Below are 18,396 nucleotides of genomic sequence, written 5' to 3'. Positions count from 1 at the left end.
AGTAGCATATACTTATATTTATTTTTTGTAAAGCTTTTTTGTATTTTGTTTTTGGCAAATAAAAATGAAGCCCTTGAATGAATTTAATAAATTCAAATTCAAAAATATCTCGAAAACTGTTGAAGATATCACAAATCACCACAGAACAAATATTGTAGAGAATTTATCAAGCTTCATTTCTGATTCGTTAGTCATGTCGGTTGAACGCATTTTTCTCAAGATATGAGCGTGTAGGCAAAACATTGAAAAATGCAACTTTTAAATCACCCTCATCTCTTTAACACAAGGGATAGGGTTGGGGACTTTTGATATGTTCACCCCTAACTGGTCCCAACAAAGCTGTCAAGTCAAAAATTGTGTTCAAAACATTCTCTCCAAATTCCTTTGTCAATTGATCTATTTTTGCTTAACTGAAGATCTCACACTCAACACTGAAGCTGCTGCAACAGTCGTGGGGATGTGCGTAAACTTGTGAAATTATACATCAAATTGAAGAGAATTTAATGCTCTATAAGCTCATGATCAGCATGGATTTTTCCCATCGATATTCAAAAAGTTATAAGAGCAAAAATAGCAAAAAATTTAGGGAAAATGTGTTTTTTCAAAAATCTTACATCTTTTTAGAGTGGATATCTCGAAAAGTGGAAGAGATATAGGTCTATAATTGTTCAACTTAAATCTAGAACCGGATTTGTAGATTGGCACCACTCTTGCTAGCTTCCCCAGAAGGAAATATTCCTGTAGATAGACTGCAATTGAAAATATCAACTAGAATGGGAACAATGGTCAGAGCAACCTCCTTCAAAATTCTAGAAGATATAAGATCATCTCCAGAAGAAGTACCATTTTTAATTTTTTATGTAATTAACAGTTCATCATAGGTGACAGCTTCAAAAACATAGACGCTTGATGGTTCTTTCCTTGAAGGTGTTATGATAGTCATTTTCATTATCAGCTGCACCATAAGAAGTAGCTAAAACGTCTCTGCCAATGTTAACAAAAAAATCATTAATAGATTTGCTATTGTTTTTGGATCCGTTACAATTTCATTCCTGTGTTCTATTTTCAATTCATCATGAGATCTAGTTTTTCTCGGATTTCCACACAGTTTATTTAGAACTAGCCATTTTTTCCGAGGGGGCATTTGATCTAATGTAGAATAATACTTTTGTTTTTGAATTTTAATCCAATTTTTTATTTTTCTAGAATAAGTTTTTAAATTATTTTTTATCCTTAGGTTTCTGGGTAGCTTCATTTTTTTAATAATTTATCGCGCGAGTGGATTGCTGCACATAGACCATCAGTTATCCATGGTTTAAGCTTCTTTAAATTTGTTGAATTTTATTGAGATTCGACTCTCACTTTTGAACACGCAATGTAATTTTCAAAGACTTCAAGAAATTTATCAATTTATAGTTGACATCATTACTGAATAAAACATCACCCCAATCATGGGACAGCAGGAAATTATTCAGTTTATCAAAATCTATTTTATATTTATCTTGACAAGAGTTCCTTAAGTTATTCTCTAAGTTAGCTCGAATTGTCAATGAAACAGCTCTATGATCGCCAATTAAATCCTCAATAACTGCGCATTTTACAAAATGAGAAAAATTTCGAGATCTGATAAATACGTGATCAATGCAGGATGATGTGGTCTCAGTCACTCTGGTAGGTATATCTATTATTGATTCGAAGCCGTAATAGCTAAGTATTTCTAAATAATCATCAACTTTGTTATCACCAGACCCCAAAATGTTGATATTGACGTCACCTATTATAACAGTGTCACAGGCAGAAGGAACGTTTAAAATAGAATCAAGACTAGTAAGAAATCTATCGCATTCAAAGCCATGCCATCGATAAAGCACAATGAGATTGAATTTGTAGTTTGATAAGGTGCAATGAAGATAAAGAATATCCGCACCCTCCACCCTACATTCCGTCACACTGCAGTTGAAACCAACTAATTCAGTGGAATAATAAACAACCAAGCCAGTGGCTCTCGTGAAAGAAGAACACTTGAACATGATTCATAGCCATCAATAAAATACTGTGACACCTGCTCATCTGTATCCAACCACACCTCAGTCAGTGCTATTATCGCTGGCCTCACTTTCCAGCAGTTAATATATGTAACAAACTTATCAAAATTGCTGCTAATCCCTTGAATGTTTTGATGAAGGATCGTAAAATTATGACTTGATGAAATATGTGAATCATTAACTTCATCAACAGAGCTCAATAGAACACATATATTTTCATCCTCCATCATAATTGATAGGATATATAATATACAAAATTTTATATTAATGACTAGGTGGCATATCAGGAATTGAAAATCAGTATAGATTTCACATGGCTTCATTGGAACTTCATTCACACTCGCATACACACAATTAAAAAGAGATAGAAAAGAGCCTATACTGTATGGGAAGAAAACGAAAATGAAAGATAAAAAAGATAACAAGAAATAGAAAATAGAGAAATTGATTCTCCTCAACTAGCGTGTAGGAACCACAATAAATTTAGATATACGGTATTAACATATCATTCATAGATTATCATAGTAATTCAACTCACTATAATTAATTACAGGTTAAGAATATAAATTCAAATTAAAAAATAATACACTATATGTAGTACTGAACAAAACTACTAGGAAGGACCTAAAATGACTAGTTCGCATGGAGAAACATCACATAAAAAAACACGATACTGCTTTGATAACGTTGAAAACAATAATAATAAAATTAAAAATTATAAGTTACACCATCTATCTAGTGATATCGTAATCCATTTGCCTATTTAATTATAAAATCATTTATAAGACCTACTTGTCTATTTATGATATCATAAGATTCACCACTGATATTGGCGTTAAAGTTTTCTTTCACCTGTAATCAGCACACAGACTAAGGTGTTGTGTTTAATTTATTATTAGAATAAAACTCAGTTGAAAAGTATTTTGTCAATATACGAACGGAATGAGAGAATGACCAAAAAATGCAATGTATACATTTTATCTTTTAGAAGGGATCGTGATAAGCATAATTATAAATATATATTCACAAATCAATAATACCTAAAATAAAACTCTCATTTTATGAATAAGTACTTAGAACCAGCAACAACCTGATTAGAGTTGAAGAAACAAATATACGAAAACCAATACAATAAGATTCCTTAACATTTCAATGAAAAAATAATGACAACAGAAACACCTCCCCCTCGAGGACTCAAAAACAACTATAGTTCAAACTACCGATTTACAAATATATGAACCAACATATCATAGTCTAATGGAGGAAAAATAAATAAGTTCATAATGATCTTACTCACAGTTTATCATTTTCAGTACACTCAAACAACTTTATCCTTGACTAAGCTTTTCAAAGAAGCCTCTCGCACTATTTGCTTGGCTGGGGACGCAGCATCCTTCCTAACGAAAATTTCCACTCTTGACCCAAACAAATTCCAGTTTCCCCTTTTCTTCAATTCCTTAGCCTTTCCAAGAGCTGTTTGTTGTAAGGAGACAGATGATCGTTGATGTATATAGAAGATCCAGGGAGCCCCAACAAGATCGATTGCATTAATATCTTTTTTCTTTTTCGCCGCTTCAAGCCACGAAAACTTTACTCTTCTTGCAACATTTCGTTATTATATCCAATTAAATAAATGTATGTATCTTGGTAATAAGTGCAGTAGCATATACTTATATTTATTTTTTGTAAAGCTTTTTTGTATTTTGTTTTTGGCAAATAAAAATGAAGCCCTTGAATGAATTTAATAAATTCAAATTCAAAAATATCTCGAAAACTGTTGAAGATATCACAAATCACCACACAACTTGTGCTGTGCCGCCCCGCTTATCTTCACATCACGCTCCCGTGTTCACACCACATCGCTCTGGACTTCTCCGCTCACTGTATTCAAGACCGCAGACCCACCGCCATCTAGTTATTGCCGACCGCCCTGCCGCAATGTACAGTGTTTGTTGCTGCTTCACCCGATTAAAAACTGTTCGTTTTTGGGGGGGAGTATGTATGGGCCAAGCCATATCTTGCCATATTTGAATCGACCGCGCTCACCCACGGCCATCTAGCATGCTACTCCCATAGTTGGCACTGTTCTCCCTGTTTTCCCCCACCTTTTTGCTTACCAGCTCCCTTCCGCTTTGTAACTTTTTGAGGAAGCTTGTGGTGCTACGACGCTTCTCGGTTTTTCTCCTTTTAAAGAAGTCAAATGTGTATTACCGCTTCGCTTGTTTGAATTTAAGCTACTATCGCGACTAGTTAGGAAAAGTTATTGTTTGAGCACTCCGCTAAATATCTAGAGTTAGATCTTCTTTGTGTAATCTCTTCGCCACAACATGGGCCCATGTATTCCCCATGTATTCCCCATGTATTCCCCATGTATTCCCCATGTATTAATCATCGCCAGTGTAAGTGAATTCCTGATTATCTGAACGTGTTACCGCCTACCAGAACGAGGAGACCGCTCTTACAGGCCACTGTGAACCCGCCATACCCGAACGAGACGCCTTTAAAGGTAACAATTTTATTCTTTGAGCTACTAAGTAACGTGTTTAGACGCTAACCTCATTGGCTCTAACAACGCTAAATTCGAGTTTATATATTACATTCATCCCTGATAAAACTGATTCACGACTCACACTGGCGCACAAGGAATCTTCCTTTTGCCGGTGTTTTTGCCTCACCTACTGTACTTATGCATGTGAACATAAATTGAATCTTCATTTCATAACTATTATTTATAATATAAAGGATATCATTTCGTTATTATATCCAATTAAATAAATGTATGTATCTTGGTAATAAGTGCAGTAGCATATACTTATATTTATTTTTTGTAAAGCTTTTTTGTATTTTGTTTTTGGCAAATAAAAATGAAGCCCTTGAATGAATTTAATAAATTCAAATTCAAAAATATCTCGAAAACTGTTGAAGATATCACAAATCACCACAGAACAAATATTGTAAAGAATTTATCAAGCTTCATTTCTGATTCGTTAGTCATGTCGGTTGAACGCATTTTTCTCAAGATATGAGCGTGTAGGCAAAACATTGAAAAATGCAACTTTTAAATCACCCTCATCTCTTTAACACAAGGGATAGGGTTGGGGACTTTTGATATGTTCACCCCCTAACTGGTCCCAACAAAGCTGTCAAGTCAAAAATTGTGTTCAAAACATTCTCTCCAAATTCCTTTGTCAATTGATCTATTTTTGCTTAACTGAAGATCTCACACTCAACACTGAAGCTGCTGCAACAGTCGTGGGGATGTGCGTAAACTTGTGAAATTATACATCAAATTGAAGAGAATTTAATGCTCTATAAGCTCATGATCAGCATGGATTTTTCCCATCGATATTCAGAAAGTTATAAGAGCAAAAATAGCAAAAAAGTTAGGGAAAATGTGTTTTTTCAAAAATCTTACATCTTTTTAGAGTGGATATCTCGAAAAGTGGAAGAGATATAGAAAAAGTTGTGGAATCGATATTATAGGAAATTATGTAAGCTTTAATTTCTTATAGAATAGTCATGTCTGTAAAATGCATAGTTTTCGAGTTATATGCGAGAAACCAAAAAATGGTACCTTTGAACCACCCCCACCCCTTTAGCACAGTGGGTAGGGGTGGGAACTTTTGATATGTTTACCTCCTCACTACCCTAAACAGAACTGCGGGGTCAAAAATTGTCTTCCAAACTTTTCCCTCTATAACACTTCGTTGACTGGGCTATAAGTAATACAGACGGGCAATTGGTGTGCGCGTAAAGCTAGGTTTACACAATGTAGCAGAGCTACATGTAGCTCAGCTATATAGCTCTGCCACAAGTTCAAAAAGTGACACTGAAAATCTGCTATATAGCCTGGCTATATAGCAGTTTTGAGCCTATTTTCTCAGCTATAGCAGAAAATGAGCTATATCCAAAATTTTCGGCAAACATCAAATAGAATCTGAGCTATATGTAGCTCTACACTACATGTCAATTTTTGTTCATAGCAGAGCTAGATGTAGCTGCTCTGTCCTTGAAGGAAGGCTGCCGCAGCTGTTTACTGCTGTTTGCAGCTGTTTAGTGCCTGCTAGGTTTACACCAGATATACTGTACTCATTTGTTGTCAGAGTGCTAGTATAGGTTATTGCGCATTGTGAGCATTTCTTTTTGATTTATATACTACCGTAGTAGTTCTGCGAACAGTAGACCTCGCTCATGAATACAACTTCTAATCTAATGAGAAGGGCCAGTACAGTAAGTACAGTATTTTGTGAAGATTTACCCATGTCATCTATTATTTTCTCCACAGACGATTGTGAGACGCAAATGATTCTAAAAAGATGGGATTGTTGGTGACAATGACAGGAGGCTGCTAATGATGTTTTTTTTATGAAAAGTGGATTCAATTTTATGGCTTGTTTAGGCCTATGCAGAATGTTAATGCTCACAGATCGGTTTCTGATCTCATACCAAAAGGAAAACAAAAGACTTGACACTGTAGAGCAACACAAAAATGCACAAAAAATACAATTATATTTTTGTACCTGATATACTGAAAATTCAGTTAAAAAATAACTAAAATAATAACTGATAGTTCTGTTATGAATAAAATAAGTTGGAGATTAAAGAAATGTTTATGATGTTAAATATTGTCTACAACTAAAATTAGTTGTTAGAGTTGTTATTAGTTGATTGATTTTTATAATGATAAATATAGTCAACAGCTAAAATAGTTAACTCATCTGTAACATAGACAATAAATAGTTATTTATGTATTGAGAGCGTAAAACTCGACTTTGACTTTATCACTGGAATCACAAACATTTTTTTTCTACAACTGCAGTACCGTATTGGACTACAATACAAAAACGTTTTTTTCTTAATTATTCCAATTAATTTGATAAAATCGATTCAATAATAATAAGATGATTCAATTAAATTATTCTATCTAAACTAGTAGATCTGCGAGCAGTAGACCTCGCTCATGAATACAACTTCAATCTAATGAGAAGGGCCAGTACAGTACAGTATATTGTGAAGATTTAGCCATGTCATCTATTATTTTCTCGATTGAAAGTGCTAGAGACAGTTTTCCAGGGACACCGGACTTATCAAGGAGGTACCGTAAATTTATATCATCTCCATATTTACAATATTAACATATTTTACAACTTTTCTAATAATTGATTATAAGAAATCGGTCAACTGACGGAAAAATGGAGTATGCAGTAGGCATGCAATTCAGAAGATGAATCGTCTCACAGACGATAAAGTGAGACGGAAAATGATTCTAAATAAGATGGGTTTGTTGGTAACAATAACAGGAGGTTACTAATGATGTTTTTCATTGTTATATGGCTTGTTATGCCTATGCAAAATGTTAATGCTCACAACTCGGTTTCCGATCTCATAGGCTAAAAGGAAAACAAAAGTCTTGACACTGTAGAGCAACACAAAAATGCACAATTTAAAAGCACATGCGCTACCTCATCCGCTCTTCCATGAGCTCTGTCTCATGGTCTCATAGATACAGCGCGAATTCGAGGGAGACTACTACACCTCAGATTTTTTCATTCATTCATTCTGCTTTCTGCTTTCTCTCTTAAATAAATGAGTCTTTCACAATTTGAATGGGCTAATAATAATTATTGTACCTGATAAACTGAAAATTCAGTTGAAAAATAACTATAATAATAACTGATGGTTATGAATGAAAGAAGTTGGATATTGAAGAAATGACAGCCTGAAACACTACACACCCACCTCAACCGCATACACCCAAATATGACTTTCACACTTGAATTAGAAACCAACAACAGCATAATAAATTCCCTGGATATCACCATCACAAAACAGAACCAATCATTCAAAATATACAGAGAGCCCACAACAACAGACACCACAATCCATTGCACTTCAAACCACCCTATTCAACACAAATTTGCCGCCTACAACCACATGCTATAATCATTGATAAATATCCCAATAACAACCAAAGATTACAACACTGAACTGCACACAATAAAATATATTGCACAACAAAATGGATACAAACCATCAATGATTGACAAACTACTACAAAAAATTAACAACAAAAACAATCCGCCAAATACAATACCGTACCGACAATCATACAGCATTCGTCACTCTAACATACCACAACAATAAAACTATCAAAATAGCAGCATCTTTCAATAAAATGAAATACTAGGTTGAATACAGAACCAAAAACTCACTGAAGAAGCTCTTGTCCCCACACAAAACACCCTCCAACATCAATACAAAATGGACCAGGAATTTATAAACGAAATTGTACAAATTGCAGCAAATTTTACATACGTAAAACAGCTAGAGATTTCAATATAAGATTTGAAGACCACACAGGAGCCATTACCCATCCTCCCTCCCTAGTGGAAGTGATCAATAGAGATCAATAAAAAAAAATGTATTGATATCAATAGGTATTTGGGCCAATACACATCAATAGGTATCCATGGATATGGATATGTATTGTATATATGGATATATATATCCATGGATATGTATTGATGTGTATTGGCCCAAATACCTATTGATATCAATTAGTGGTGAAGCTGAAGGGGAATCTGAGAGTCTGAGGCTCCCCAAAATTAATTACGATAGATGTGAATACTATTTTTTATTAGCACGCATATAGATATCTTTCCAAATTTGGATAAAAATTGGCCAGACCGCCTAACAGACTGTTATGTGGCTCCCTCTATCTGGCCGACAGTCGACTGGCTATTCTTTCACCATTGTGAGTCTCGTACTTATAAGACTCCTACTTCATTCATAATAGGCATGGCATATTATATGGTTGCTATGACAACGTGACGTAGCACCAATGCTACATAGTAGGGCTTGGAGTCTAGGCTCCTAGTTAGGCCAGTTTCACACGGCAGAGACCTCGCTCCTGGAATATCATATTACGGAAGATCATATTTCATATTTTGCAGCTTTCCTGTACTTTCACATGGGGATCTTACAAATAAGCCGACAGATCTAACAACTCCGCCGACGTTTGCTCAAAGTATATGACTCATAACTTTTTCTCAAAGTCTAACTTCCTTAAAAATATAGATAGAAGATTTCTGATTTCGGATTTGGATTCAGCGACCCCAAATTCTTTAAAGCGTAAGTCCCATTTTCAAAAATACCCGAAAACAAGGGAGTTATAGCTGTTTTTAATATAGCTTTCCATTATCATATGATTATATAGTACGTACTAAGATAATAATACTCCTGCCTCACAAAGGGACAGGCAAAGGTTTTAAGAAGTTTTTGAACACCTGAGAAGTTTATACATAAACATTTTTAATTTTTAAAAGTTCTAGTTTTCCAAAAAAATATTGAACTATGAAAAGATGAATCCAAATATGAAATCATAAATCATCTCCACTCATCACCTAATAAAATAGGAGGAAAAGGAATGTTGTACAGTAAAATTCACTGAATTTCAATTGTCATTCAACAATCCAATTTATCAGGTTCAAATCGTTGAATATCACTTTAAATTCCCAGCAATTATTGACTATTTCTTTCTACAATCAGAAAAATCTATTATGAACATACAGTATAAACATTGTGCTGATCTGAATCGATCTATGGTAATAATAGGAATTGAAAGAATAGAAAATGTCATGGCATTCCAAGTAGTGATGTCTGTGTATTAGAACTGCTGAGTTGATAATGCATACTGAAAAAAAGTCATGAATAGCTCAGACCAACCTGGCCTGTGATGAACCTGTATAAACAATTCATAGAATTCTTAGAATTCATAGGAACGGTAAAAAAATCAATTTTACGAAAATCGATGTACATGTAACTGGATTTAGAAGATCAATACGATAATGTTCTCTATCACAATTTAATCATAGAAATGTTTAAGTGAAAACGTTGGGCGCAAACCTTCTGCCATGAGGAGACAAATAAATTTATGAAAAGCTTGATAGCTTGAAAAGTGTGATCTGATATTTGTTACACGTTTTTATTCTAAGACATAATATGTCTTAGACTAATTTTCAATGTTTCTTCAATCGGCAGGAAAACTTTGGTCTTTCAAAGTTATCTTACTCCCTTATTTTCGGGTATTTCAGAAATCAAGATAAATAACCTACCAAATTTCCTACACGAATACAGTGTAAGTTGTATTATGATAGCTACAGTACTTACGTACTGTATAGTACAGTACCTGTTCGTTTTTACCGTATAATTATATGATAATAGAAAGCTTTATTAAAAACAGCCATAACTTCCTTGTTTTCAGATATTTTCGAAAACGGAACTTATGCATTAAAGAATTTGGGGTCGCTGAATCAGAATCCGAAATCAGAAATCTTCTATCTATATTTTTAAGGAAGTTAGACTTTGAGAAAAAGTGATAAGTCATATACTTTGAGCAAGCGTCGGCATAGTTGTTAGATCTTGCCTCTGCTTGCCTCGAGGGGAAAAGACGTGACAAAACGAGGTTCCTGGATAGGAGTCACCATGTGAAAGACACGATTTGACTCAATGTACTTCGACAAAAAAACGTGAACACTGTTCAGTGTTCAAGTTGCATGTCTCCTATCGTGTGAAAGAGGCCTTAGAGTTCCATATCGAATCGATATTATCAATGTCTTGATCTCGATGTATCGAACAGTCGACATTGAAGCAATCGATGCTTTTCAAAATAATTTGAAGATTTCAAATAAATCAGTTGGTTTATGTCTCATGTAACGGTAACATTTGGCGCGTTCTTAACCTAAAACTTGGTTTCGGCGGTTTGTTCTCGTTTACCCATAATCATAAATAATGAAATCGAATATTTTTTCAATTTCGAAATTTTATCTTCAATTTGTTGTTGAACTTTCACCATGATTTCCAACTTCTTAATAACTAGGCTATGGATCAGTGTAATGATCTGGTGAAGTATTTGCTTCAAACTCCGTTTTCTTCTTTATCTTTTGAAGCAAAATGTGCTCTGAAAGACAAGCGGCCACAACCATTACTGAAAATTGTTCAAAAAGATGGCAATCAAGCAAGAACTTTTCAGTCCCAATGGTATAAGAATTATCAATGGCTTACGGCAAGTGTGACAGACTGTAAATTTTATTGTTATGTTTGTTTGTTATTTGGGGGTGATAGTGAATGGAATCAGACTGAAATCAGTATCCTTAAAAACTTTCATAGGAGAGCACGAAATACCAGATTTCTAAAAGACATATTCTAAATAGTGAGCGTTTTCTTCTTCTTGGCAGGAATAGAGTAGAGCATGCATTATCAGAAGCAGCACGTCTTGCAGCTCTGAAACATAGGCCTAATGAGGTAGTAACACATAATCGACGGGTTGTTGGTAGATTAGTTCAAGTGGTTTGTTTTCTTGGTAAACAAGAACTTCCTTTCCGGGGGCATGTTGAGAGAAGTAATTCTGTGAATAGAGGCAACTACCTTGAAACTCTTGAACTGCTTGCACAAGAAGAACAATTCATGAGAGAGCATCTTGGAGCAGCATCAGGATTCAAAGGAACTTCAAGTGAGATTCAAAATGATATTATTGACTGTGTGACACAAGTGGTGAATGAAGAAATTCAAAAACAGCTTTCAACTTGTGAGTTTGTATCGGTTCAGGCTGATGAAACATTGGACGTCTCTTGTCAGACACAAATGAACATTATACTCTGTTATTGCACAGAGAAGGGATTCCTCTTCTCTGTGGTTATTGTGTAAATTACAATGTTTATGAGAGGTTTGTTGGTTTTTATGATGTTTTGAAGGATAAAAGTGCTGCTGGTCTAGCAACTGTAATTTTGAATGTCTTGAAGAAATGGGGTGTGGATAAAAAATTGATATGTCAGACTTATGATGGTGCTTCAGTAATGGCCGGTTCTAGAGGGGGTGTGCAAGCGATTATAAAGCAAGATTGCCCACTGGCAATGTTCATACATTGCTATGCCCACCAACTTAATTTGGTTCTCTTATATGGAGCAAAAACTATGAAGAAAGTGCGTTTCTTCACATATGATTTGACTGCCTTCCATACTTATTTCAGCAAATCTTCAAAAAGAACACAAGTGTTGAGGGATAAAGGGTTCAAACTTCCTCAAGCCTGCACAACGCGATGGAACTTTCACTCCAGGGCAACAATGACAATTTCATCTCATTTCAAAGGCTTGAAAGAAGCTCTTGGGCAAGTCATTGAAAATGATGATGAATGGGATGGTGAATCAGTGAATGGTGCCTTAGGACTTTTCAAGAGATTGGACGACCCAAACTTCCTATTCCTCCTTTGCTTTTTCAATAAAATTTTCAGTTTCACTGACCATTTATTCAAGGTGTTGCAACTGAAGTGTACATCAAATGTGAATATTTGCAATCATGAGATAAAAGAAACAATTAAAAATCTATAGAACTTGAGAAATGAGGAAACAATCAATGAATGTGTCGAATCCAGCATAGAGCTCAATAATGAAGTGACAACAAAAAAATTTGTTTTACCAACCCTAAAAGCAACTGCATATGAAATAGTTGATACCATAGTGGTGCAGATGGAAACAAGGTTCTGTGATTTTGAGAACTTTCACTTTGCAGAATTACTGGATGAGAGTCAGTTTCCATCCTACAATGACAATTTCCCAACCTCCAAGTTGGATCAGCTCTTGAAAAATTATCCTTTCTTTGATAGCAAGCAACTGCAAAATGAGCTCTTAAACATTTACTCTGACAATTCCAAGCATCTACCCCCACAGAAATTGTTGCAGTATTTTTTGGATAATGGTCTGGATCCTGTTTATGAACAAACTACACGTTTAATTCGTTTAGTGCTCACATTTCCAGTGACAACATGTTCCAGTGAGAGATCAATGAGTGCACTAAAACGCATAAAAACATTTTTAAGAAATTCTATGACCAATGATAGACTCACCAACTTGAGCACACTGGCAATAGAGAAATCTCTTTTGCACGAACTGTCAAACAGCCAGAGCTTCAAAGACCGAGTTATTGATGTCTTTGCACAGAAGAAAGACCGGCGCATAGATTTAATCTACAAGAAAATTTAAGGTAAGCTTCAGAATTCCTAGACTCCCCTTCTAGTTATAGGTAGCTTCGCCACTGATATCAATACACATCAATACATATCCATGGATATCAATACACATCAATACATTTCCATGGATATGTATTGATATCAATACATAACCAGCTGTATTGATATCAATACAGAACAATAGCCATTTATAAGCAGCCTGTCTCCTTTATAGAAAAAATCCTCTTTTAAATCTAGGAGAGCAGATTAGGATGGAGATAACATTTGCAAGGATTATAATATTTTAACCCAGCTGCAACTAGCATCAGACAAGAGAGTATACCTTTTTAATTATCTATAAGTGAATTGGATTCAGTGAATAGATGTCTATTGATATATTGATGAGAAATTAAGGGATGTAAATAGTTAAGACATAAATAATGTGAGAAGTTTGTTTATTGAAATAGCTCATATGCATGTCATTTATCTATTAAGAAAGGTCCTTATTGTGGTGCTCCAGAATACTCTAATCTCTTCCTGTTTTAAGTAGCAATTTTTTGAGCTACATACTGGTTTATGTTACTGCACCTCAAGTCAGTCTCAATTTTTGTAGCATTCAGATTTTCCTCCAGGATCCGGTGTTTGAACATTTCTAGAACAAATAACAGTTCTAAGTATACAATCTTTACTTATTAGAAAATCAGGATTTTATTTCCTTTTTATTTCCTTAGTTTTAAAAAGGCCTTTATAATGATGTTTCACACAATGGGTGTTTACCTTTAAATTTTTTGAGTTATAACCCCTCATTTCTTTACAAACTGTAACTTCAATCAGCCACCGTTTTGGATTCAAGTTTCATAGTACATTTCAATTGATGTTGTTTCTTGTTTTGAAAAGCCCTTTAAAATAATGTACCACACAATAGGCGTTTACATTAAAATTTTCCAGTTAAAACTATTGAGTCACCATATTATACATTCTGAACCTAGTCAACCCCTTATGAAGGGGTTGAAATTCAGTTGTACCGTACGTCAAGAGTTAGAGTATTTGACCAGTAACATATCCTGAAAGCTACAGTATTATATCAACAACAGTCTCTAATTTATTGAAAGGTTCCCTTACATATGACTCACCCGGTATGATTACTAACTTATAATGATTAGCACAAGCCTAGAGCTCATGTGGACATCACCCATAGAAAAAAATTGTTTGACTTCATATTCTGTTTTAAATTAATCAAAATTGAGACTTACTTAGATTTCTCATTGCTGGTAAACCGAGTTTTTGGAGACTTCAGCCAGTATTTGATTACCATACTGCTTCTATGTATTTTTCTTTTGTGTTGGAAAATTCCATCACCACAGCTCCTATCAGAGATGAAACAAAAGTTTACTTATAATAAAACATATTTCAAATAATATTTTTTGACTAGAAAATTGGAAAAACACACATGTTGCAAACACACAGTCTCACTCTTTCTTATTATATAAAATATATATTGCTAAAATGAGAGGACTACACTGATAGTTTTTCTAAATTGGAATAAGATATAAAGCTGTTAATATAAATAAATGAATCAATTGCTTGCTGGAAAAAGTTTAAATAAACCCTGATGCCGGTCCAGAAAACAACTGAATAAATTTTAATCTATCAATCCACAGTCATATATTATTGATATTAAGTTCATTATAATAACATGAGTGTAGATTAGTTTGTGGTAACTTCAATTACTTAGGCTAGGCTAAATAAAAAGTTTTGTTACACATTTAAATTTATATGTACCAGCATATAACCCTGGAATGTGTCTGCCTAGAATAATAATCATCTTATTTCCAGCAATGATAAATTCAAGAGGCTTTTCTCTTATTATTATTAAGTTATGCCTTAAATAATACGGTATCCAGTGTTGTGTTATAAGGTTATGTTATGCGTGGCCTTTAATAGTCTTTCGAAAAGATTATCATTTAATATATAAGTATTTAGACCTATAATGAATTTATTCTTTCATTTTACGGTACATCAATAGAAACAAAATCACTCGACTTACCTATTATTTCCTGGATAAAATCACAAAAATTACAGACTACGAAACTCATTTGAAAAACCGTTGGTCCTTTTCAAAATTTGTTGTGCTTGTGCTTGTGCACAAGATCATTCTATCGATAGACCCAAAATGTTGATATAATATTATTAATACATCAATAAATAATAATTAAATATTCTCAAATGTCATCTACATTCATGTTTGGAAATGCGTTATTCAAATTACATAGTTTAAATAAGTAAAAGTAGAATACAATCCTGATTTCTACATTTTCAAATGCAATAAAATCAGTTTTCCCCAGGAAAAAAGTTAGAATTAGTTTGATATATCAATTGTTAAGACTTTGATATTTCTGTTTCACAGTATCAATATTATTGATAATATATCAATATTTTCATTCAATACCATGGTGGCAATTTCAAAATTATTGTCAATGTTACTGTTATTAAAATATTCAATATTAATTTCAGGTGGAGATTATTGATTTTTTTTGGGGGGACATTTGTGCTTGACACTGAAATAATATTGGAAACGATAAAATAGTAGGTTGTTATTATTTGAATTGAAACCCCAAAAATCATTTCAAAGTCTGTGTGAGTAATTCCGGATACTGCATGATTTTCCTCATAAACTGTGATCTAATTTGAAAAAGTGTTATAACATTTCCAATTTTGAATGGAATCATTCTAAATTCTAGGACAAGGTTGATAATATGAACAGAAACGTCCATGAAATTTTTTCAGAATTTTTCATGATGAACCAAAATTCTTTTTAAATTTTAAATGTCAGTAGCACGTTAACGGCACGTCTGACAGGATTTTCACATAGGACAAAAAGTGCTGGAAATTAACTTCTACACCCGAATCAGTCATCAAAAATACATTGTTCCGGGAAAATTGAAAATCTGCCAAAAATATTACAGTTTTCAACTGCATTAAAAATTACCGCAAAAGGTCTATATATTGTTAACGGTGCCCTGTAGACGATTTTTGCAAGAGACAAAAAGTGCTGGAAATTCACTTCCACACCCGAATCAGTCATCAAAAATTCATTGTTTCGGGAAAATTGAAAATCTTCCAAAATTATTCAGTTATAAACTGCATTTAAAATTACTGCAATCCATGGACTCCTATTGATATCACTAAACTTGTAGTGATATAAGTTCATTGACTGTATTTACCGTGATTTCTATTGGTATCCATGGATTTCTATTGATATCCATGAGCTTCTATTGATATCACTAAACTTGCAGTGATATCAATATAAGTTCATCGACTGTATTCACCGTGATTTCTATTGGTATCCATGAACTTCCATTGATATCACTAAACTTGTAGTGATATCAATATAAGTTCATTGACTGTATTTACCGTGATTTCTATTGGTATCCATTGATTTCTATTGATATCCATGAGCACGTATTGATATCCATGAGCATATATTGATATCAATAGAGTTTTTCTATCGATTTCAATGGATCTCTTCCACTAGGGCTCCCATTCCACCTTTGCAGAAAACATTATCTCCACTGACCACTCACACCCTGGCATAAACAACAACGGAATACTCCACATTCTCACAAAAACAGAAAATTAAATGTACTAGAACAGTTTGAAATATACAAGTATACCAAACAACAGCCAAACAATATTCTAAATGACAAAATCAACTTTCCCTCCCACAACCCTGTTTGACAAACTCATTTAAATCCTCCTCCATCCATTAACCACCAAAATTCCCCTTCCAACCCCACTCTGACCAAATTTCACCCTCATAACCTTAAGGTACCTCAGTCTCTGCTTGGCTTGAAAATGTGCAATACCAGCACGAAACGGACGTCACCACATCAAAGAATGTGAGTGTTTTCCCTTTAAAAGTTTTATTAAATACGATAGTAATAAATTTAATTAATTTCAATTATTTAAATTAATTAATTTTAAATATTTATTGTCACATTCACATAAGCATAATTTTCATTGAAGTTGAAAATTCTCATTAAAAAGAAGAGACTGTGGATGGATTCGAACTATCAACCTTATCAATCTTTCATTTACCAGTCCCGATCGCTACCATCTGATCTACTGAGCCACTCTCTGATGATTGAATGCTTGAAGGGGTTTTATCTTATGTGAGCATTGAAATGACGACTAGAGTCAGTGTTACCAACTCAATTTTGATTTTCCCGCACTGGTCCTCTATATAATAATCTAAGCTACTAACTATTTTGCGTTGTTATGCTGCAAATCTGGAGTATGCAAAGCAAATACCTTTTAAAGGTCTCTTTAAGGTCTTTGATGCAAAGTATATAGGCTTACTTCTACTTTTTTTGCGTACCCGTGCGGAAAAGTGATTCTTTGCGGCCTGTAATCAGTGCAGAAATGGTCACTTTTCAATGTAACTGTAGAAAAATAATATTATTTACATAATGTACGGTAGGCTTATTAGATAATTAGTTGAATTAAGTTTATGTTTACCAACTTCATCATCAATCCGTGATTCCATCTCCTTCACAAGCTCCCGAGAAATTTTCTCAATATGTGCATTTTTCCTATAATAGGTCATTTCTCTTTGTAGCAAATCGTCATCCATGGTTTCAAATCAAAATAAAATTCCTCTATCCTTAATGGTGGTTAAAAATTGGAACTTAAAGTCGGTTTCTCGATAAACGTTTCTGAAAAATCGCAAAAAAACTATGAAAGTCATGACTGAAATTGGAACTGAATAAGTGAATAATTATAACCAATGAATATTTCAGTTCTAGGTAAAAAATATTTAAACTATTCCCCATTCTTCTTCATATTTTAAAGAATATTACAATTAAATACTAAAATTATGTATATTTTTCAAAAAGTAGGTACGGTATATAGCAACCACCTAGCTTCTGAATAAGTGATTTTCAACTAATCCTATTCTAGTTACAGATCAAATGATTGAATACGGTACCTATTGAATTGATTCCATCAGTTCAGAGTTATTTATTTATCATTCACAATCAACTTAAGAACAAAGAAACAGACTTTAGTACAAAACTTCTTTTCATCCAAATTTCATAAAATAAATTGTTATAATTGTGAATTCAAATGTTTACAACTATTCTGGTTGGAACTGTTTAGGAAATTTGAGAGAATAAAGGAAATTTCTTTCCTGAAAATCAAACTATAGACAATCAGTCTTGTTTATTTCAAGAAAATAGAGGAGATGAGTTGATTTATTTGACGGACAATTGAGTTTATAAGTTAAAATTAATGAAGATTTTGTTTTTCTTTTAAAAACAAATTATGTGTGGAACATTCAAATCAGCTTAT

The 18,396-nt window shown here is 33.7% G+C and overlaps 1 protein-coding gene and 1 long non-coding RNA gene across 3 annotated transcripts in view; both read right to left on the bottom strand.

The window, feature by feature from the left end:
• The window catches only part of LOC111048802 (immune-associated nucleotide-binding protein 13), a 67,015-nt gene that overhangs the window by 33,233 nt on the left and 15,386 nt on the right, over positions 1-18,396 (bottom strand). Inside the window, exon 3 of one of the 2 annotated variants that reach the window (XM_022334783.2) lies at positions 17,570-17,762. In XM_022334783.2, coding sequence (XP_022190475.2) covers positions 17,570-17,680 — 111 coding nt within the window. In that variant the 5' untranslated portion in view covers positions 17,681-17,762. Of the gene's footprint in view, positions 1-17,565; positions 17,763-18,396 lie in introns of both variants that reach the window. The other variant, XM_022334785.2, reaches the window with a different exon arrangement.
• Positions 13,546-15,194, bottom strand: LOC111048803. Its single transcript, XR_002605937.2, has 3 exons — positions 15,095-15,194; positions 14,301-14,414; positions 13,546-13,699 (listed from the first exon to the last, which is right to left on the bottom strand). It is a non-coding gene; the product is annotated as an uncharacterized LOC111048803 (long non-coding RNA).

Source organism: Nilaparvata lugens, chromosome 2 (genome assembly GCF_014356525.2).
Source record: "Nilaparvata lugens isolate BPH chromosome 2, ASM1435652v1, whole genome shotgun sequence".
Lineage (NCBI taxonomy): Eukaryota > Metazoa > Arthropoda > Insecta > Hemiptera > Delphacidae > Nilaparvata > Nilaparvata lugens.
The sequence above is the reverse complement of the archived record's forward strand: the minus strand, read 5'-3'. Positions and strand labels throughout refer to the sequence as shown.